Below are 22,241 nucleotides of genomic sequence, written 5' to 3'. Positions count from 1 at the left end.
TATTACAGATGTGTGAGAGCAATTACATACACTTAGAGAAAGGGTATAAAGTGCCTGCACTTGGCTCAAGGGACATCTAAGAGTTCAAAATCTGGCCTTCTGACTCTGTTGCGTTAGAACACAGACCCAGGTCATATCTGTCCTGCTTTCTGAGGATGTGAACATGGTGAGAAAGGAATGAGGAAATGGGGGTGAAAGGATGCTTCTAAAATGGTTGAAGGCTGTCATCAACTGGAGTGATTGCATGCCTGACCTTAGGGGCTTGCTTGAGAAATAAATGGTGAGAGTCAACCCCCTGCACAGAACCTGTGCTCCCAGCAGCTCTTACAAAGCCATCCACTCTGCTGTGTCTCATCAACCCTACCCAGCCTCTTAGTACAGAACACTAGATGCTTGTCTGGAGCACATAGCCCAGTCCTGGAAGGCAGGAGCTAAGGCAAAGAAGGGGCTCTTTTGGGATTAGATCCCCTTCCTTTTTTGTCTCCCAACTGCAGTTCTTGCTACAACACCGTGTTGGCTCCAGAGGGGCTTGTTTGTGTTGGGGGCCAGCCCGGGGCTCCCTCCCAGTGCTAATGCACTGAGAACACTGACTCAATAGCAAATCAAAGCAACAGCTGTCCCCACCTCCTTCTCTGCCACCCACTTCCCAGTCTCTGCTCCTCAGAATCTTAACTAAGTCTCTGAGGGCCCCCCCTCAGCCTACTGCAAGCCCACTTCTGCCTCCAGATTTTTTCTGTCACTAGCTCAAGAATAGGATAAGCTCCTCTGCGGCTTTCTCCCTTCTAGTCTCTGTCTCCCACATCACAATCAGGTTAGCATCCACCAGCTCTCCACACAGATGCTAACACTCACACAGCCCACCCTCCTCATCACCCTTTTCATTCCTAAGGGCACGGAAGCGGCTTCAGCCCCATGGCCTCCTCTAAGAATCGGAATCTGCCAGGAAAATGGTGACATTTGTAGGGGGACATTATCCGCACCTTCTGCTTCCTCATTTCACCCCAGCTTCTCTAACCTGCCCAGCATTTAGCAGAGTGACTTCCCTGGAGGTCCAGAGTCCTAGGGTTCCTCACAGCAATGCAGAGGGAGATGGGAAGCAGAAGAGTGGATGTCACTGGAAGTAAAGTCACACTAAATGGTGACTTAACTTCCAAATTAGCTAGTGCACAGGACTGACAATGAGAACAGAAGACTGGGGTTATAAACCCAGCTACTACTGTCTGTGTGACCACGCTTAGAAGTTTATAAGCCTCTGTGAACCTTGGTTTTTCGTCTTTAAAACAGAAAGTGTGCACCAGACACTACTTGGGATTTTTATCAACTCTAAAAGAACCAGTACTTTGGCCACCTCATGCGAAGAGTTGACTCATTGGAAAAGACTCTGATGCTGGGAGGGATTGGGGGCAGGAGGAGAAGGCGACGACAGAGGATGAGATGGCTGGATGGCATCACCAACTCAATGGACGTGAGTTTGAGTGAACTCCGGGAGTTGGTGATGGACAGGGAGGCCTGGCGTGCTGCAATTCATGGGGTCGCAAAGAGTCAGACACGACTGAGCGACTGAACTGAACTGAACTGAACTTCAAAGAACCATAGTGAAAGTGAAAGTCACGAAGACCCATAGTGAAAGTGAAAGTCGCGAAGAATCATAGTGAAAGTGAAAGTCACTCAGTTGTGTCTGACTCTTTGCATCTCCATGGACTGTAAGCTGCCAGGCTCCTCTGTCCGTGGAATTCTCCAGGCAAGAATACTGGAGTGGGTAGCCATTCCCTTCTCTAGGAGGTCTTCCCAACCCAGGCATTGAATCTAGGTCCCCCGCATTGCAGGTGGATTCTTTACCATCTAAGCCACTAGGGAAACCTAAGAATCATAGACGGGAAAATATTCTGGGAAGAATGAGGTGCAAGAAAAGAAGGTGAGGAATTACTGAACTTTGGTAGTGGAGTCAAAAAAGACATCAGTTACATTCTCCTCTGGAAGACTCAAAACTATCTTGGGAATAACCACTTCTGGCCAGTAGGGGTCAGTAGAAAATGACCAGAACATGCAAATTGATTGCAGGGCTTTAGCAAACAGACATAGTTACTCATGGCATCTTAAAACGTGGGTTTTTAAAAAAAAAAAACACTTGGATATGGGAAAACATTTGGGATAACTGTTTTTTGTTTGTTTGTTTTTTAGTGAAGAGGGTTAACAACACAAAATGCTTTTTGTTTTAACCTCAACCTCACGCCCTCTGCAGGCAAGCTAGTCAACTAGCCAACTACCCTAAAGATCCCCTCCTCCTCATTCAGCCTGGAAAAGCTAAGTGCCACACCATTTCAAGACCAGGAAACAAAAGCCTTTCATTGCTAATAACTGCTTAGGATGCAGCCAAAAGGTGTCTGCCAGGCTACAATAATAAGCCTGTTTGAGCCCAGAGTCGTCCCTTCCAAAGCTAAGTCTCTTGGATCACCTAACAGAATAAGACCCCTCGTTCTGTAAAGATCCCTTGTTCTCTTGGCTACACTTTACCAAGCTATGGTGGCTCATCAGCATGTTAGAGACTCCTTACAGCGAAGGTGCTCTTCCCCACCCTATTCACCATCCAGTTTGACTTATATCCTGTACGGCCCCTGCCCCAGGGAGAGTAAAGCCACTCCCAAAGAGTAGTGACTTCTTTGGGCCAAGAGGCTGTTGGGAGCCAGAGAGAAAGTAGATAAACAAGACTCCAGGAGGGAAAGCCAGACAACAATAGAAATAATGGAGAGAGGGAGGGAACACTGAGAAGCTAAGGTCTCAGCAGCCCAGCCAGAGAGAGGGTGGCGGGGGCAGTGAGCCGGAGAGGAGGCTGATCAGGAGGCAGGCAGCTGAAGCGTGACTGAGCTCTGAGGCTCTGAAGTGGATGTGAGCTGGAGCATACCTGAGCTGAGTGAGGAGATCCATTAGGGGATCATGTTGCCTGTGAGGGGACAGGAGCCTGCCCTGAGGAGCCACAGGAAGGGAAGGAAGTACACCTGAAAAAACAGACAAGCCATGATGACAAAATAACTCTTACCTCTATGGCCCCAGCTTTCTTTCATCTGACTGCTCTGTAATATTGGGAATAGAAGCGAACTGGGGACTTGGGGAAGACAAAGTTAAAAAGGAATGTAGAGCAGGAAGTGAGAGAGAACATTTTGACACTCATGCCCTCAAAGTCTTCGACTAGGAAATTACACAGTGACTTCTGCAGAAGTAACGGAATTCCTGGCAACCCAAGAGCAAGCATGAGAAATGAAGTTTAGAGTTCTTTGTGATCAGGATATTATGCTCTAAAGCTACGCAGGTCAAAGTAACTCCCTTCCCAAATCTTGGAGTTATGGATAAAATCGGGCCTCAGATGAGATTGGTCCACTTTCTTCCAAATGCAGAAGCAGACATTCACTATTAAAGAAAAATATGGCTCTGGGCATAAGGAAAGGATGCAGGCACTGAGTTCTAGTTCTGACCTTGTCATGGCCACTCCTTTCAGTGTGACAGAAATATATGTAAGAATCCACTACATAGCTAGGGTCAGGGAAGAATCAAGAGTGAGATCACCTGGCCGGGGAGCCCAGCAATGGGGGTGGGGAAATCCTAAAAGTGGGTCCCTTCAGCATTCTGGGCCACAGCCCCCAGGGTGTTTTTCCCTTGGAGATAACACTCCTCCACCCACCTGCCATGGTAGTCGTGAGGAATAACAAGTAGGCTGGGATGAAGAATATTTTTAACTCTGGAGTTAGAGAAATGCTGAATCATCACCATCACCATCACCATCACCATTAACTCCTACTCAAGAAGCTGGCGTTCTCTATAATCTGGGAAGTGGAGCTCTGGACCCAAGCACGCAAGGCCAGCAGTGGTTATGCAGGGGAGCTCTGTTCCCTTGTCCCACTGTCCCAAATGTGCACCTGTGACTTTATATATGGCCCTAAGACCCATGCAGTGTGGATTCCCAAAACAGACAGGGCAGGGAAAATACATCAACCAAGCAATAAACTTTAAGCACATAAACTTCCCTACTATCATCACCTAAATTGGAAACATAATACATTTTTATTCATTTCAGTTACTCATGTATTTATTCAATAAATATTTATTGAGTACTTACTATGTGTAAGGCCCTGTACTATGGGTGAAAGACAAAATCACAGGTGTCAATGCATGCTTTAAAAGGCACATTAGTAAGTCTCCAGTTCCCACCTCTGCTCCTCTTAATATGAACAGTCATTCAGAAGGAATCAGAGTGAAAGGGCTACTTTGTCCTTTAAAATGCTGGGAGTCCTGAAGATACTGGATCTCATGGGTAAATAGGGCAAGCATTAAGAAAAGACCCAGACAACTGAGAGCAAACCAGAAGGCAATCTTAGTTCATAGCCTAGAGCCAGAGTGCTACGAAAATGTGAGGGGATTCTGTTTTAACCAGACACATCTATTGCTTGCTTAACTAAAGAATCATCCCAGCTCCTTGAGGTGAGCCCCCAAAGGTATGGATGAAGATGCACTAAGGAATCCAATTGAAAATATAACTCAGTGGGTATAAATCATACCAACACCACAAGCTCCCACTTCCAACTTGCCACACTGTTAATTTTTATCGTATTGCAGGTGACTGTTGTGAATATTGTTTAGGTGAACAAACCTTGGCTAGCAATGCAGGAAGGAATCTTTCCAACTATACCTTCTGCCCCCCACCACACACACAAAGCACATGCTTCTACAAAGGGAGGCAGTGTAGTGAAGATATGCAAAAAAAGGTCTGAGCTTTGTGGTCAGAGATATCTACGTTTAAAGGCTGCCCTATCTCAGTACTTATTGGATCTATCATATGGAAAAGTTACTTAAATTTTCTGAGTCTTAGTTAACTCATCCTTAACATAATGCATACTGCTGCTGCTGCTGCTAAGTTGCTTCAGTCGTGTCTGACTCTGTGTGACCCCAGAGACGGCAGCCCACCAGGCTCCCCCATTCCTGGGATTCTCCAGGCAAGAACACTAGAGTGGGTTGCCATTTCCTTCTCCAATGCAGGAAAGTGAAAAGTGAAAAGTGAAAGTGAAGTCGCTGAGTCTTGTCCGACTCTTAGCGACCCCACGGACTGCGGCCCACCAGGCTCCTCCATCCATGGGAGTTTTCCAGGCAAGAGTGCTGGAGTGGGGTGCCATTGCCTTCTCCAATAATGCATACTAATATCTATTAAAGGGTTATTCAGGCTTCTCTGGTGGCTCAGGCAGTAAAGAATCTGCCTGCAAAGTGGGAGACCTGGGTTTGATCCCTGGGTCAGAAAGATCCCCTAGAGGAGGAAATGTCAACCCACTGCAGTATTCTTGCCTGGAAAATACCATGGACAGAGGAGCCTGGCAGGCTACAATCCATGGGGTCCCAAAGAGTTGGGCACGACTGAGTGACTAACACATACACACAGGTTATTTTGGAATCATGAAAACAGAGCACTTGGCTTGGATCATGACACATAGAAGGTAATCAATAAATAGAGATCCCACCCCACCCCACCCCCCCGCCATCTTGTAACCTTCTAGAGCTTCAGCCTCTGGAATATCTACTGTCTTCCTTGGTTCATTTCTTCCTAGCTTGTTTGATTTGCTCTTTCCTCTTCACAGGCATATGTTGAGCCTAGTTACCCCAACTGAAGATGTTCAGCATCTTTGATTCATTTATTAAGGAAATATTTATTAAGCACCTTCTAAGTGCAATATGCTGTAATAGGGCTGGTACCAAATAGAGACATGAATCAGATAGCAACACTACCTGCAGAATTATTATAATTTAGGAGGGAAGCCAAACTTTTAGCTCAAAGTAAAGATTGATGCGTAATTTAAGAAAAGCAGATAAAATGTTGTAACAACAACAACAACAGAATCAGAAATGATTTCCACCTGAGGCAATCAGGGAAGCCTTCTTGAAGGAAGTGCCACAAACAAATAGGCTTCTAAGGATGGTTAGAGCTTAGGTGTGTGCAGATGGGTGAAGGGCATTATCAACAGAGTGACTGTGGGAAAGTGAACTTTGCTGTAAAGCAAAGGGTTTACAGAAAGAATTCCAAATAGCATCATATGTCTAGGATACGGGCTGAGTGAAGTAAAGAAAAGACAAAGCTGAAAGGCATATTGGCATCAGACCGCAGGATCTTGTAAGCTAGGCTAACAAATCTGGATGTTATGGGCAGACGATGGGAAGTCAGCGAAGGGGTCTAAGCAGGGAAACAACATGACCTATATGACTGGAGCTCTCTCTATCAGTTTTTCTACGTGAGTAACCTGGGCCTCCCCTTTCTAATGGGCTTATGGTCTCAAAGTATACATTTCCTTCCAGTGACCCTGCCTGAAGAAAACTGTCACTATTTCCACTTCAAAGTGCATGCCACCTTTTCAGAGCACTCTCTTAAGTTCTTTCCAGACTGAACCCATTGAGGGAATTTATGCTGATGTCATAAACGATTGGCAAGATCTAAATCCAAAGAACAAGGCTTTCACAATCCAGGTTATAATTTCTGCCACTTATCCATGTTTCTATGAATAACATTATATAATCACTCATCTGCTCCCAGGAGAGTGGCTATTCAGAATTTATCATTACAGGTGTACAGTTTTATAAAAACAGCAAGAAAACTTTCAGGCATATTAACAGACAATTCTCAAGAGGAGACAGGAGATCATAAGTACTTTGGAGAATTAAAGGGGAAAATATCACCCCTCACAGGAAAAAAAAAAGAGCTATTTCTTAATCAGTTTCTTAAAGCATAGCAAACCAGACTGAGTTCCTTATAAACCTACAGAGACAATATATCAAGCATATCCCCAACACGCCATTTATTAGAGATTATTTGTTTAGTTATCAGACCCCTCAACTAAACAATTCAGTCTGGTTTGAATGACCAACATCATCATTTCACTTATTCATCCTATGCAGAAAAAAAAAAAAAAATGCCAGCAAAATGCAGGAGGAGGGACGGGATGAATGTAATGTAAGCAAGGAAAAAAGCAACGGAGGAGAAGGCCGAAAACAGCACAAATGAAATAAGGAGCAATAGAATGAAGACTAAATCCATGCTGTTTGGACAGAAGACATGCTCTGCCTGAGTGAGAATGGACATAGCAGAGTGCCAATTGTGACTGAATGAATTACTAGAGGCAATTAAATGTACTGAGGGCCCACGATAGGCTAAGTACTGAAGACACAAAGATGAAAAAGGGAAGGCTCTTGCCCTCTTTACCAACTCAAAGTTTAGATAAGGAGGCTGATAACTAAAGAAAATTGCAATACAGTGGGCTGAAATGTTGTAAGAAAGAGAAGCTGCTGAAAAAGCTTTAAGAGCACCAACCAGCAGGAGAAAGAGGATCCTTGAAAGGGGCCTTATTTGTGTGCCTTTAGGTAGGTCACTGAGCCTCTTCAGACCTCTAGAAAGAGACCCTATCTGGCGGCCTCTCTCTCAAGGTTGTTTTGACATGAATTCATGGTTGGAAGTCCACTCTGAAAACTGAAAGCCTTTATGCCAACGTAAGAGAAGGCTATTTTCTCCATTGCAAAGGTCTGTTTAGTGCTTACTTTGTATACTGGGTACCAATACTGTGGGGTTGAGCACTGACCCCTCTCTGGCTTTCCTTGTCCCTCCACCATGCCAAGCTTTAGCACAACCAATCTGGGTTCCCACTGAAGGACCCACAAACAGACTACTTGGAAAATACCATGAAACACTCACCAACTTCCAGTTGCCTCCATGCTTGAGGTCCACAGAAGATAGCAGGGTGAGAGCCTGGACCCCAGGGTGAGTCTCTGAGCACCCTCGGCGACCTCATCCTGGCCGCCTTTTTTTCTCCCATCCTCGTCTTTTCTGCCTCTCCTTGTCAGCACTTTCCTTGTCCCCTCTCCTGTCGACTTCTACCTGCTACAGATACATTTTTCTCTGCTGTACCCCTCTCCCCATTTGGGCATCAGTGCTTCTCCTGTTCCGGAGTAGAGTCAAGTCTCCAAACTCCTGCAGGATGTCTGAGAAAGACTGAAGAGCAACGGCGTCTCCGAAGCTGTCTTTAGAGCCCTCTCCGGAGACTAAGGACTCCTTCTAACACCCTCTCCCTTCCCCCATCTGTCTCCCTTCTCCCCTCCCCCACGCCCTCCTGTCCCTCACCCTTCTTTCCCTTTGATTCGGCAGATCTCTCCCTCGTTCCCTTTCTTCTCGTGGACCCTAAGCCCATTTCCCACTTAACTTTTTGGCCTGCCACCCATGCCACCCCGTACCCTCCCCACCCCACCCCCACCCATCTTCCTTGGTCCCACCACCCTCTTCTCGTCCTTTCCTCTCCCAACCCCCACCTCCGCTGGCTCCGGAGCCGGCGCGAGGAGGTGACGATTGGCGAAGTTCTGCCGGGACTCCGGCCCCGGGACAAGGAGCAGCTCCGGACTCTGCTCAGCAGCCGATGACGTCACGGAGTTTTGCGTACGTGATTGGCTACTTCCGACGGGCGCTCCTGGAAAGATTCTGCGAATTGATTTCTTTGTCCCTCTGCCTCTCAGGTTGAGTTGGGGGAATAGGCCATGGACACTGGACACTACTTCACAAAAGGGTTTAGGAAGAGAGCCGAGACTCAGGCCTTGGGCGTGTGTTGTGCCAGATGAGGGAGCAGAGTCAGTGATATAAAGTGGTGGGTGGGACTGAGGGCGGAGGAGGAAAACTTGAGAATCTAAACTCTGGATAGAAGGTAACAATCTGGGAAGGCGTGGGGCAACTTGCAGCCCCAACTGTGGTCTCTTGTCTTCAGTGCTGAGGGTTTTACCTTGAAACAGAGCTTGGGCTTTGGAAGCAGGCATTTAATTTCTAGTCTTTGTTCTTCTGTTTGTAGGACCTTGGGCAAGTCACGTCATTCTGTCTCCTCTCTGTGAGGTAGAAATGATAATACCAATATGCTTATTTAACTCGTTTATTTAAAGGATTAAATGGAATTTTCTAATTATTAAACCTGTCATTGTTTTAGTAGAGAATATGGTGTAGCAGAAAGAATCCTGGATCAGAAATGAAGAGTCTTTGTTATCTTTCATGTTTCTGTATGACCTTCACCAACTCACTTTTAACCCTTGTGGGCCTCATTGTCCTCTTCTGTGAACTGGGAGAACTGGACCCGACGATCTCTAAGCTCACTGTTGGTTCTAACATTATATAATTGACTGCTAAAGCTTAGCATCCTCCTTAATTCACCCTTTCAAACAAGGACTTCACTTCCTTTTTCAAGACTCTAGTTAATCTCTCCCCTTTGTGAGAAGACCACCTTCTCTTAGGTACCCTGGTGAACGTGCTTTTCATCGGGGCCAGTCCTCTCCCCCATCCCCAGCAACGAAAGTACAGATCTCAAACTATAGCAGCTTACATGTAGGGCTCATCCTTGATGGAGACTCTCTCCCCAGGCTACTGGCAAGAGCAGAATTTGGAGCTGGGAACTCTGGCTCCACTCGACGAGGCCATCAGCTCCACAGTCTGGAGCAGCCCTGACATGCTGGCCAGTCAAGGTGAGAATCCAGGCCCCCTCATCTCAATGTCCCTCAGTTCCCTCAGCCATTCTCAAATCATCTCTCACTCATGTTGCTTCCACCCCGTGTGCTCACTCCCCTCATTACCACACAACTCTTCCTCCTCTCCATCTGACATTTTAGTACTTAGTTCTACACCACCAACTTCTCTGGCACCTACTCCTCCTTCCCTCACTCCAGTACAGAGACCTCTGTTTCCCCTACACCTTTTTCCAAAAATCAAATGATTCTGGGAGGAGTGTATTATGCAGAATGAAGAGGTTCTGGAAGGACACGATTGAGGTAGACTTCTTCAAAAGGAAAGGGACAATGGGATTACTAGTCAAAAATCACTATATGGTGAGCACTAAATGAAAGACTTCCCAACCCTTCCATTGAAATATTTAAGGAATATGTCACTTCCACATTTATTCAGCCCACTCAGTCTCTGGCTCGCTAATATCAGAGTTGTAGTTTTAGTTCTCAAGTTAGGCGATTACCCGAGGAGCATTCCAGAGAAAAGAGCACTGCCTTGCGAGTCAGGAGGATTCTAGTCCTAACTGGAACCATCGATCAGTGGCATGATCTGAAGCAATCACTCCATCTACATTGCCTCATTGTCTCCATCTGTAAAATGAGGGAATTGGATACCATGAGCCTTAAGATCCCTGTCCGTCCTAATTTTTATGATTCTAAATGCTAAAACTGCCAGCCAGGCTTTGGGCTCCCTTCTGGAGACAGCCACCCAGAGCTGTTGGCACTTGGTGTCAATGCTGGCAGGTGCCACTTTCACTCCTCAGGGCCCCTTCTGTGCCAGGAGTGCTCATTGAATAGTCCTTGAAAATGCAACTCTGGGGACCAAGAAAGATAAGAGAAAGCAGATAAAGTAGGGATAGGTTGGTGCCATAGGGAGTGTGGGGATTTTTTTTAATTGCTCAATTAGGGAGTGTAGGAAGTATGTTTCTTTGTTTCCAAATCAGAGATGACATTGCTAGTTAAATAACTTAGCAGGATAGAAGAAATTGTGTGGATGTTTCAGAAATCAGAGCTGGAAGGTCAGAGCTATTGGGTCCTAGGAAGTCAGACCTGAAGATGAAGGAATCAGTATTGGGAGTCCGTCCATGCTGGGGGGCACATGGGACAATATTGGGTGAAGGAAGCAAGTGTTACACAGGCTGAGGGGCTCATAGCTCGAACTGATTGGAAGGCATATTTGGATTCAAAGGCCTCATCTGTATGTTATCTTATTATCTTCTTTTGTTTAACTTGACTAAGGAGAGAGGGATTAGAAACCATGTCCCTCCATCATTAAAGAGAAAGCTTTAATCCATTCTTCTTTAAAATAACATCAGGATGGTGAGTTGGGTTTGTGTGTTGATTTGGGAAGTGGCACTGATACCGAGTGGAATATGTTAAGGGAGCTGATGACTAAAGGGAAGTTATTGTTGGAGGAATTGAGAAGTCTGTGTCCAAATGTTCCTGTTTTGTTTGTTTTTTTTTTTAATCTTTTTTGTTTGTTTATTTTGCAGTTTTATCAGCTACCTCTTGTGTAAATGAATGTGTAACCCAAGGGCTGACTTGGCCTTTTCTTCACCTTTAGTTTGGGGATTATTAGTCACAATTGCTTCTCCTGTTCCTGCTCTCATATTTAGATGGTGGCAGGAAGGTAAAAGAGAATGACAGATTTGTATGTGTGTTTTCAAAGGTGAATGGTAGCACTCTATCAGAAAAGATACATGTGGAATGGTATGTGTAGATTTTGGGTGCCTTTATTCCTCTCCATGTTTGTGGCCCTGTCAGTTCATTCAGCAAATATTCAACAAGTGACTGTTTTTCTGTGCATTCAAAGCAAGAGGAAATAAGGTCTGTCCTCCCCTACCCCCACCCTCACCCCTATTCCTTCCCCCGTGATGTGTTAAAAAGAATACAGAGACGTGGGCCTTGGATGGTCATAATTAGATGAGGTGGACTTGAGCCCAGAAATGGGTGGAGGGGTCAGCACCATGTCTGGAAACTAATCCTCTTCTACTCCTGCAGACAGTCAGCCCTGGACATCTGATGAGACAGTGGTGGCTGGTGGCACCGTGGTGCTCAAGTGCCAAGTGAAAGACCATGAGGACTCATCCCTACAGTGGTCTAACCCTGCCCAGCAGACTCTCTACTTTGGGGAGAAGAGAGGTAGCGTCCTATGAGTTATCTCCCTCCCATGGGTTAAGGAACGGGGCTGCAGAGCTGAGAGGAGATGTCCCTGCAGTCCAGAGGCTGAGAAACATGAAGGGAAGCTATTTGGGGAATCAACAGGCCATGGGCTCCTCCACTGGTTCCAGAGAAACTTCATTATCATGGCTCTGACCCAGGTCATGCATGGTCCTATAGGGTCCTGCCCAAACTAAAGGGCACCCCAAAGGAGCCCGGAGAAACAGCTGATGACAGTGTTGCCCCAAGGTAGCCCACACATCCAATCTACTTTTCTGAGTATCTCTGAGGCTACTGAGCCCAAGGGCCTAGGAAAGGGACTGAATATCCTAAAGACTGCTCAAACTCAGGAGCAGTTTTTTTTTTTTTTTCCCTGCCCCAAACCATGCTAGACCCTTTCTCAGAAAAAAAAAAAAAAAAAAAACTGGCCTGGGATTGGAAGATAAAGATGAAAAGTGCCAGTAAAAGTCTTGCTTCCAATTCTCACGATTTCCCCCAGCCCTTCGAGATAATCGGATTCAGCTGGTTAAGTCTACACCCCATGAGCTCAGCATCAGCATCAGCAACGTGGCCCTGGCTGACGAGGGCGAATACACTTGCTCCATCTTCACTATGCCCGTGAGAACTGCCAAGTCCCTCGTCACCGTGCTCGGTGAGGCTCCCAAACCCCGATGTCTCCACGGCGTGCTTCCTTGCAAACAGATCTCCCTGGGTGGGCCTCTAAAGCAGCCTAGAGCCAAGCAAGTCTCCAGGCATGTTGGAAAGTTCAGCCTGTGTTAATATTGCAATGTAATGAAATGCAAAGTGTGCTGGGTGTAATTCTCATCTTTTCTCCTTTACTTACTGTTTGCTCTGGGACAAATCTTTAACTCCCTTTGAGCCTGAATTTCCTAACTTGTAACAAAAGGATACTAGTGTCTCTTCCACTTACCTCCGAAGACTGTGTGATGTGACACAAACCTGAGAAATACGTTCAGTGTATGATTTTGATTTCCAAGACAAGCACCCTCGTTGTCTGCATGCTCTCATCTTGACCCCATGTTTCAATTTCCTTCTTTGCTTCCCTGAGCCTCACACTATGTCTGTGGCCACCCAGTTGTGCTTTAGTGCGTTGGGTCATGTATCATCTCAGGTATAGTAAATCTCCCACCACTGTATCTTTTCCCTCTGGGTGGTCTTTCCTCCTGGTCCTCAGGAAGTAGATCAAAGAGGAAGATTATTTCTCTAGCCTTCTACCCATCAGGAACCAAAATAGAACCCAGATATCCTAACCCTCTGAGAGTCCATCCCAGCAGGGAGAGCTGAGGGTGCCTCTCCTTCCTATCCTGGCCACCCCCTGTTCGTGGCAGGAATCCCACAGAAGCCTATAATCAGTGGCTACAAGTCTTCATTACGGGAAAAGGATACAACCACCTTAAGCTGTCAGTCTTCTGGGAGCAAACCTGCAGCCCAGCTCACCTGGAGAAAGGGTGACCAAGAGCTCCATGGTAAGTTCCTCCTGCCTTGGGGGCAATAGGAGGAGGTGGTGCTGGGGCAGCAGGGAGGACAGAGGGAGGGAGGGGTACATGTCTGTCTGTCTGTATGCGTGCACATAAGCCACGGTGTAGAAGAGAAGGGAATGATAGATACTCTGTGTACACTTGTGTTCAAATGTGTGTGTGTGTGTGTTGGGGCCTCCATCCTCCCTGTGTGTACATATCCATTTCACAACTTCCTAAGTCTGTCTAAGTCGAGATGCACCATCTGTGTGTCTACGGTGGGGCCCACACAATCCCTGCATGGTAGAGCCCACTCTGTGTCTATGTGTGTGTGTGCATGTGTCTGTTTCTGCTCTCTAGGGGAATCTACCCGAATACAGGAAGATCCCAATGGCAAAACCTTCACTGTCAGCAGCTCAGTCACCTTCCAGGTCACCCGGGAGGATGATGGCGCAGACATCGTGTGCTCTGTGAACCATGAATCTCTAAAGGGAGCTGACAGATCCACTGCTCAACGCATAGAAGTTTTATGTATGTCATGGGCTTGTGGGTGAAGAGGATCTGGTATAAGATGGGAAGTGGGGAAAAGAAAGGGCTTCCCGGGTGGCGCTGCTGGCAAAGAACCCACCTGCCAGTGCAGGAGACTTAAGAGACGTGGATTCAATCCCTGGGTTGGGAAGATCCCCTGGAGGAGGGCCTGGCAACCCTCTCCATGGGCTTTCCATGGACTGAAGAGCCTGGTGGGCTACAGTCCATAGGGTCGCACAGAGTCAGACACGACTGTAGTGACTTAGCACATATGCAAGGAAAAAAGAAAAGCGTGGGTGACTGTATATGAAGAACCAGGCACAGATAACTAAATAGGGGGAAAAAATAAGACAGATGTGCCAGTGGTAGGCCAACGGTCACTAAACTTTTTCCAGCAATGGTCAACATTTTAGGTTTTGAGGGCCATGTAGCCTCTGTCTCAACTAATTAACTCTGTTGTTGCTGCAGGAAAATAGCCATAGATCATATGTAATTAGTGAACATAGCTGTGTTCCAATAAGACTTTATTTACAGAAAGCGGTAGCTGGAGGGATTTGGCCCAATAGGTAAATTTACCATCTCCTGGGTTAGGCCAGTGTTATGCATCTAAATTGTAAATTATAGCAGTAACTGTAGCAAATCAGGAGTCAGGAGACACAGATTCTCATCTGCCCCTCCACCGCTTCCTGGCCGAGTGATGTTAGGGAACTTAACCCATTGAGCTTGGTTCTTTATTTGGTAAATGAGAAGATGGACATGGATCACAAAGGCTTCCTTCTTGGTCTAACATACCTTGAGTTCAGGAAAAGAGATGGTAGGAAAACCACTCTTTCTGGCATCATTAGTCATAGATTTTCCCCAGTATTCCCCCCATCTGCCCCAGCTCTATGATTTTAGGGATTCTGACCTGAAATGGCCACTGTCACAATCTCTCCTCCCAACCTTTCTAAGATCCGCATCCCTTTATGGAATCTGCCTTGAAAACAGGTGGGAAATTTAGCGATTTTCAAAAAGAACTTTTCGGAGTAGAAAAATCAAGGGGAAAAAAAATAAAGTACAAAGGCAGAAGATAATGAGTTACAAAATAATGCATTTCTTGTCCTAACTTTTCTAAAGACTGGGTACTTTTCTCAAAGAACTCAGACCCTTCACCTCTTTCTTATGGAAGATCCAGGCCTGACTCCAGTGCTATTTGAATCAATTGCCAGACCCATTGCTGACACTTGAACGTGAGGTTTGGGGCGGCGTCACTGTCCACTGTCCACTCTGCAGTTTCTCATCTGGAAGCAGACAGCCTGGAGCCCAGCTGCGGTGACCAGCAGTGACTGCGGGCCTGCTGACTAGCTGCGTCACTCTCACCAAAGCATTTAATCTCAGAGTGGCCCCTGTCTCCTTCAGTGAATTTTCATAAGAATAAATGAAACAGTATATAATGAAAGAACTTTGCAAACTTCAAAGGTCTATATTGCTCTAAGTTGTTCCTCTGATTATTAGTTCTGAGTGTAAAGCCCCTGACCTTGAGCTTCTTGTCCTGACCCCTGGCCAGGGCCGAAGAAGGCCCTCTCGTGTCTGAGTCCCAGAGACTTCTCTGTTAGGTACCAGACCATCTGGCAGTCACTCTCCAGGGACCCTTTTGGCTTCCGTGTGATCAGCAGTCAGTCAACAAATGCTACACTCCAGGCACCACACTGGAGGTTTCTCTGGCTGCGGGGCCCCGGAGCACCATTCTCTTACCTGGCCTGATTCTCTTTGTCCCGTTTGATTGGACTGAAACACGTTCATTAACCGGTTGTTAAGGTTGGCTCTATCCTTAGGGGGAGCTCGGCCTCTTTATCTGTTGTTCTAAACCGGCATCTGGTTGTATTGTTCTGTGCGGCCATCTGGACCCAGCCTCCTAAGCAGCCCTTCGGCACTGGTGGCAGCTGCCATTATTCCTTCCCAGAGCCATTCTACACTGTGTCAGTGCCTTTTTGTAGCCAAAATATGACCCCCATCTCTTGCTCTTTCCAAGCTCTCACTTCATTTTTGGACTGGCCCCCAAAAAATGATGCTTTGTGTTATAGCAGTGCTTCCTGTTTAAACTTCCTTGCAGAGAGGATGGAGAGACTGTGAGCTCAATCAGTGATCAATTTATTTTTTCTGTCAAAAATATGTATTAAGTCCCATTTATGTGCTAGGCACAGGTGATCCCGTGATTCCCCTGCTCAGCTCTCTTGTTAAGACATCTCTTGGGTCCCTAGTAAGGACAGACATGACCCTACTTTTCCAGAGTTTTTGTACATCCAATGGCAGTCGTAGTCTTTGCTCACAGAGGCAGGGGTGGGGTGGCCTTGGATGCACAGCCTCTTGGGCTCCTAGGCCTTTAGAGGTGGATGCTGACATGCATAACTGAATGGTTTTGAGATGGAGGCAGTCTAAATGGCATGAGAGTTTCACGTTGACACCATTTCCTTCTCTGCAGACACACCGACAGCGAAGATAAGGCCAGACCCTCCACATCCTCGCGAGGGCCAAAAGCTGTTGCTCCACTGTGAGGGACGTGGCAATCCCGTGTAAGAGGATCCGTTTCCTGCACTTTTACACACCTCTGCACACAAAGACTTCACCTCAAGTCTTCCTGTCTCCTTCGTGCTATCTGAGCCTCTCGTTTTCCTTGACACTATCGAACCAGGCCCATCTTCTGTTTCTCCTGCAAAGCAGCAGAAGTGGGCAGGGGCCGCTCCCCGACTGAGCCCCTGAGGTTCCTGTAAGGAACCAAGCCACAGTTAGATACGAGCTCGGCAGTCTCCCTTGTCCCCAGGCTGGGCCTCAAAGGGTCACCTTCCCATCCCCCTGAGCAGCTCAGTGTCTCTGGCCCCTTGAACTGCTCAAGCCCCCATCACGCTGTCCTTGACTTCCCTGTTTGCAGTTTTGTTTTCTCCTCCTTTAGCTCCCTGCCCTGCTGTTTCCTGAACACTCCGGATTTCTCTGCCTCCACAGACCCCAGCAGTACGTGTGGGAGAAGGAGGGCAGTGTACCACCGCTGAAGATGGCCCAGGAGAGCGCCCTGATCTTCCCCTTCCTCAACAAGAGCGACAGTGGCACCTACGGCTGCACGGCCACCAGTAACATGGGCAGCTACAAGGCTTACTACACTCTCAACGTGAACGGTGAGCCCTCCTAGCTCTCGTCCAGCAGACCTCTTCTCCTCTCCTCTGCCTTCTGGTCCTCTGATCTTTCCGTCTCCTGATAGCCTCCCCAGACCGTGGCTGGGAGTGGACTAGGGGGGCAACAGTCCACCACTGGAGGGCCCGAGGACTCAGGCTCCGGGTCCACTCTTGGATGTGGAATAAGGAAAAATTGATGGGATGCTGGACTTTCATCTGCCTTTGTTTAGCAGCGATGACCCAGGTGATACCATCCTTCAATCTTTACACTCACCTGGCAACAAGAATAAGAATTGTGTGCCCAGCCCCCAGAGTCACTCATGTGTGCGTGTAGAGGCATCTGCCTTTGTAGCAGGGCTATCCTCAGAGTCACTTCTCCTGTGACTAATACAGGATGCATGCTGCTACTGCCATCTCCTTTGCTGAGGATCTTTGACATGCTATAGAGAATCCATGCGGAAAACAGAGATAAATTTGTACTATGCGGAGAGATAGTCAGAATCTTTTTCTCAGATGCCATATCGTCTAGAGAGACTAGATGATGTTCCTTCTCTGAACTTCTTCCCAAAGGTGTGACTGCAAAATTCAGCTTCAAGAAAAGTGACAGGCTAGGCCTCTTTATGAAGGGCTTTTTGAAGAGCCCCCACCCCCCAATAACAATGGGGGTTTCCCAGGTGGTGCTAGTGGTAAAGAACCTCCCTGCCAATACAGGAAGTGTAAGAGACAGGGGTTCAGAAAAAGAGGAAATGGCCTCCGGTATTCTTGCCCACTCCAGTGTTCTTGTCTAGAGAATCCCATGGACAGAGGAGCCTGGCGGGCTACAGTCCTTAGGGTCGCAAAGAGTCGGACACGACTGAAGCAACGGAGCATGCGGCACATAGTAACACTGAGTCCCGCTAGAAACTCAGGCTTTCCTCACAATAGGGGAAATGCATTGTCAGGGGAACATCAGAGACTCCCTTACATGAAATGTCCATTAAAGCAGTGTGGAGATGGCAATCAGGCCTCCCATGGATAAGAGACCGGAGGTCTTGGGACTCCAGGGGCAAACCTCAGCAACGCAGGAGCTGCCTCGGCACAACGAACAAAGCTATTGCAGGGTGCCAGGAGCAAGGACAATGCACCGAGGTTCTGTGTCTGCCCCCAGATCTCTCCAGACCAACTCTGATGACCATTGGCAGAGAAGGAAAGTTCCTGTGCCCCTGCGGTTGGTCTCTTGCTGATCCCGCCACTCTGTGCTAGAAGCCCAGTCCTCTCTGACGGGTCTGCTTCCAGTGCTGACGCCTGGTGGTAGAGTTAGTTACTGCATCTGCCTCCAGGGAGAACTCCAAACTGGGTTGACTTCCAATTACCTGGAGTGAAATTAAATGGGAGTTATACCTAGAGACACCAACCTGTAATGAACTCAGAGGTCATTTTCGCCGTGCCAACCTAGGCTTTCCTAGGGAATTTTCATTCTTACAGTCTTTGGGATAATTATCTAGAATTGATTTTTAATACAGATTGTATCTCACATTCTCTTGGAGGTAGGGGAAAGGAACAGTGGATAATCTCACTGTGTGTCCTCCAGTTTGAACCATCACACCCACCCCTCCTATCATAGGGCCGCAGGGACCTTCTTCTCCCTCCCTCCCAAGCAGAGCATAAAAACCAGAGCATAATTTTTTTTTTTTTTTCCCCCCAAATAAGGTGGAGACAGGCAAGGAGCTAAAAAACTGGCCCAGTCAAGCCAGAGGAGACATAAGGTAGGAGAGGGAAAATGTACAAGAAGTCAATGAGGCATCAAGACTCAAAGTGAATCTATAAAAAATAATAATAATAATAATAGCTCTCCCATGGGTGGGAGAGCCTTAACTAGAGCTCGTATAATTTTGGACACATCAGAACTGTGTCCCAGGCGTGCACACGGCCTCCTCAGACCTGTGGGGCTCTGACTGTGACCGCGGCTCTCCTCGGCATGCCTGGCCAAGCCTGTGCTTGGGAATCTGTCCTCTATAGACACAGCTGTGGAGGACAGATTCTCTATATCTGATGACAGAGACCATCAGAACTGGGAGGAAGAAGTTCAGTCTTTGTCCTTCCCACAAACCTTTGGATGGTGAAGAAGTGAAGATGGAACCCCAGACCTTTCTGATGAGAGGAAGATTGGGTCTTGCTGGAACTCTAAACTCCCTGACAAGAAGGAACACTTTTCTTTATACAGGGAATCACAGTCCACCGTCTATCCACAGTCCACGTGCCTATTCCTGTCTCCAACATTTATTTCACTGCTCCTTTCCAATATGAAATAAGAACAATGCGTGATTAGGTTGAGAAGCCCCCCCTAGAAAAGCCAGCTCAGAATACCAAGCAGACAGGAGGTAAGAGGGTATGGGGGATAGGGAAAGAATATCCTGATAACCCAGAAATTCAAAGAAAGACACCGACAGAGAGAGAAGATGAGAAATGATGTAGAGATCAAAGTGTTGATCTTTGACCAAGGTCAGGCTTCATGTTCACGAACTCAGAAGGTTAAATATGAGCATATATCTATTTATGCTTGAATACATTTTTCAAAACACGTACTATGTTTCAGATACTGTGTAAGAAACTAGGTGTAAAGTGAGACATGTCCCTTTTGCTGGATGATGCCGCTCCGTTCTCTCTGTGGTGTAAGTTGCTCCATGGCCTGGTCAGACACGTGGTAAGGCACAGGCTCTTCCCAGATCTGACTGTGCGCTCCCGTCTCCCCGCAGACCCCAGCCCGGTGCCCTCGTCCTCCAGCACCTACCACGCCATCATTGGAGGGATCGTGGCTTTCATTGTCTTCTTGCTGCTCATCCTGCTCATCTTCCTCGGTCACTACTTGATCCGACACAAAGGTCAGAGGCACGAAGGAGCATCAGGAGGACTTGAGAGTGGACAGGGAGATCATCAGGGGCAGGCAGGGTAGGAGCGGGCTGAAGGAAGGGCCTTCGGGGTCTCAGTGAGCTAGAGTGTCCGAAACCCTTGGAGCGTTGGTGGGAGGAAAGAACACAGCCAACCTGTGATAACTGAGCACCGCCAGCCCCATAGTCAAGCCTGATCACTTGGTGATCATCCAAGTAAAGTCAAACCTTCCCACTCAGTCAGCTGCTGCTCCCATGCCGCTCTGCTTCCAGGGCTGCTTCCAGACAGAACTGCCGGAACTCTGCATCTCCCTCCTGTTTCTTCCTGCACTTTGCTCCTTTCGGTTCAGCCTCGTGTTTTTTGTCCTTTGAGCTCCTCACCCCTTAACCCCATACCATCCCTTTCCTTTTCTCTCCTCTCTGTATCTCTCAGAGAAGGCAATGGCACCCCACTCCAGTACTCTTGCCTGGAAAATCCCATGGGTGGAGGAGCCTGGTGGGCTGCAGTCCATGGGATCGCTAAGAGTCGGACACGACTGAGCGACTTCACTTTCACTTTTCACTTTCATGCATTGGAGAAGGAAATGGCAACCCACGCCAGGGTTCTTGCCTGGAGAATCCCGGGAACGGGGGAGCCTGGTGGGCTGCCGTCTATGGGGTCGTACAGAGTCGGGCACGACTGAAGCGACTTAGCAGCAGCAGCAACAGCTTGTATCTCTGCCGTCTCTTCCTCCCCTCTCCTCATATGCCTTCCTCTCAGATTTAGCCCTCTGTTATTTCTTGTAAGCTAGCCGCCTGGGTCTTAGTTGCATTGCAGCACATGAAATCTTTTTAGCTGTGGTATGTAGGATCTAGTTCCCTGACCAGGGATTGAACCCAGGTCCCCTGCGTTGGGAACACAGAATCTTAACCACTGAACACCCAGGGAAATCCCTGGCCAGCAGCCTGACTCTGTGGACTGGTCAGATGCTAGCCAGATCTCAGCAGCGCTGTCATGGAGCCGACAATGCAGCTTCCCTGTTACCACGATATGAGCACACACATGTGTATACACACATACACGCACACATATACACACACATAACACACACTTTTTTTTTTTTTGGCCTGTGTTATAGATGAGACTAAAAGCAGGCTTCATCAATTCTTAGTAGTGTGTTTAGGTGAGAGATATCAGCAGCAAGATGCTAATTAGGGCAGGTGGGGAAGAAGAAAGCTCTAGGTAGGAGAAAAGTTACAGAAGCAAGGTGTGGGTGAGTGGGTGGGAAAGTGGACAGGGGGGCCTCCGAGATTCGGAAACTGCTCCTGAAAGAAGGAGCCTCTTCTCTCTCCCCAGGAACCTACCTGACACACGAGGCAAAAGGCTCCGACGATGCCCCAGATGCGGACACAGCCATCATCAATGCAGAAGGCGGGCAGTCGGGCGGGGACGACAAGAAGGAATATTTCATCTAGGGGCGCCCCCCAGGGACCCCATGGGGACGTCTGGGGCCATCACCAACCTGGACTTGTACAGAGCGACCCCAGGGCCGCCCCTCCCGCTTGCTCCCCAGCCCCTCCCCCACCCCCCTGTACAGAATGTCTGCTTTGGGTGCGGTTTTGTACTCGGTTTGGAATGGGGAGGGCGGGTGGGGAGGGAGGGTTGCCCTCAGCCCTTTCCGTGGCTTCTCTGCGTTTGGGTTATTATTATTTTTGTAACAATCCCAAATCAAATCCGTTTCCAGGCTGGAGGGGCAGGGGCCCTGGGGTGAGGAAAGCAAAAAAAAAAAAAAAAAAAACACAAACAGAAAACCTGGAGTGTTAGGAGGAGGATGAGGAGAGGGTTAGGGCAGGAAGGAGCTGGGTCAGTTTGGTGGGGGGCTCTCACCAGCCCTCCATCATGAGAGCCTCTTCCTGGATTTCTCCGGGGTTGGGGAGGTTGTGAGCAGGAGGCACAGAGGTGGCTTTTCCTCTGTAAGTCGCCCACCTTGAGCTCTGCACAGAGAAGGTACCACCTGACGCCCCTCCCCCACCCTAACAGGAAAGGAGTGAATGGGGGCACCCCAGGAGATGTGACCTTCAGGTGGCATGCAGCCACGTGGGGGCCCAGGGCTTCCCCACGTGGGAGGATGCGGGTCCCTGCAGGAAGGGCAGATTTGGAGAGAAAGGATGGCAGAGATGGCCCTCTCTGGCCCCTCGCCCCACCACCAGGCCCCTATGGTGAATGAAGCCAGGCCCTTTTCCGTGGAACCACCCTTGGGGGATAGCAGAGCAAGGCAGCCCCTCCTTGCTCTAGCAGCTGCGGGGGAGGCGCTGCTCTGGGCCCTAAACTGCATCTGCTTCCCCGCCCGGGGGCCCCTGACTCTCTCTCGCTGGAGCCCTGGACTGTTGCACGGCAACCACTTGTCTTAGGCACTGCTCAGCAACTTCGCCTCCCTGGCTTGTGCTGCCCTCTGCCCCATCCTGTTCCCCAAGCCCTCCCTCCCTCCCTCAGCAGCCAGGCAGACAGAACAACAAAAATACTAAAAGGA

General features: G+C 48.1%; 1 protein-coding gene and 1 long non-coding RNA gene across 5 annotated transcripts in view; one reads left to right on the top strand and one right to left on the bottom strand.

The window, feature by feature from the left end:
* LOC123333959 overlaps nt 1–9,177 on the bottom strand; it is a 29,159-nt gene extending 19,982 nt beyond the window's left edge. For all 3 annotated transcript variants that reach the window (XR_006551571.2, XR_006551573.2, XR_006551572.2), the window contains exons 1-2: nt 7,718–9,177; nt 2,903–2,996 (exon numbers count right to left, since the gene is read on the bottom strand). This is a non-coding gene — a long non-coding RNA (uncharacterized LOC123333959). The remainder of the gene's footprint in view (nt 1–2,902; nt 2,997–7,717) is intronic.
* CADM3 (cell adhesion molecule 3) overlaps nt 1–22,241 on the top strand; it is a 31,816-nt gene extending 9,575 nt beyond the window's left edge. The window contains exons 2-10 of one of the 2 annotated variants that reach the window (XM_025287556.3): nt 9,415–9,516; nt 11,554–11,694; nt 12,212–12,364; nt 13,062–13,199; nt 13,551–13,721; nt 16,180–16,270; nt 16,698–16,867; nt 19,600–19,725; nt 21,068–22,241. In XM_025287556.3, the coding sequence (XP_025143341.1) occupies nt 9,415–9,516; nt 11,554–11,694; nt 12,212–12,364; nt 13,062–13,199; nt 13,551–13,721; nt 16,180–16,270; nt 16,698–16,867; nt 19,600–19,725; nt 21,068–21,186 (1,211 nt within the window). In that variant the 3' untranslated portion in view covers nt 21,187–22,241. The remainder of the gene's footprint in view (nt 1–9,414; nt 9,517–11,553; nt 11,695–12,211; nt 12,365–13,061; nt 13,200–13,550; nt 13,722–16,179; nt 16,271–16,697; nt 16,868–19,599; nt 19,726–21,067) is intronic. The other variant, XM_025287557.3, reaches the window with a different exon arrangement.

The sequence above is a fragment of the Bubalus bubalis genome, chromosome 6 (assembly GCF_019923935.1).
Source record: "Bubalus bubalis isolate 160015118507 breed Murrah chromosome 6, NDDB_SH_1, whole genome shotgun sequence".
Taxonomy (NCBI): Eukaryota; Metazoa; Chordata; class Mammalia; order Artiodactyla; family Bovidae; genus Bubalus; species Bubalus bubalis.
This window is presented reverse-complemented; position numbering and strand designations above follow the sequence as displayed.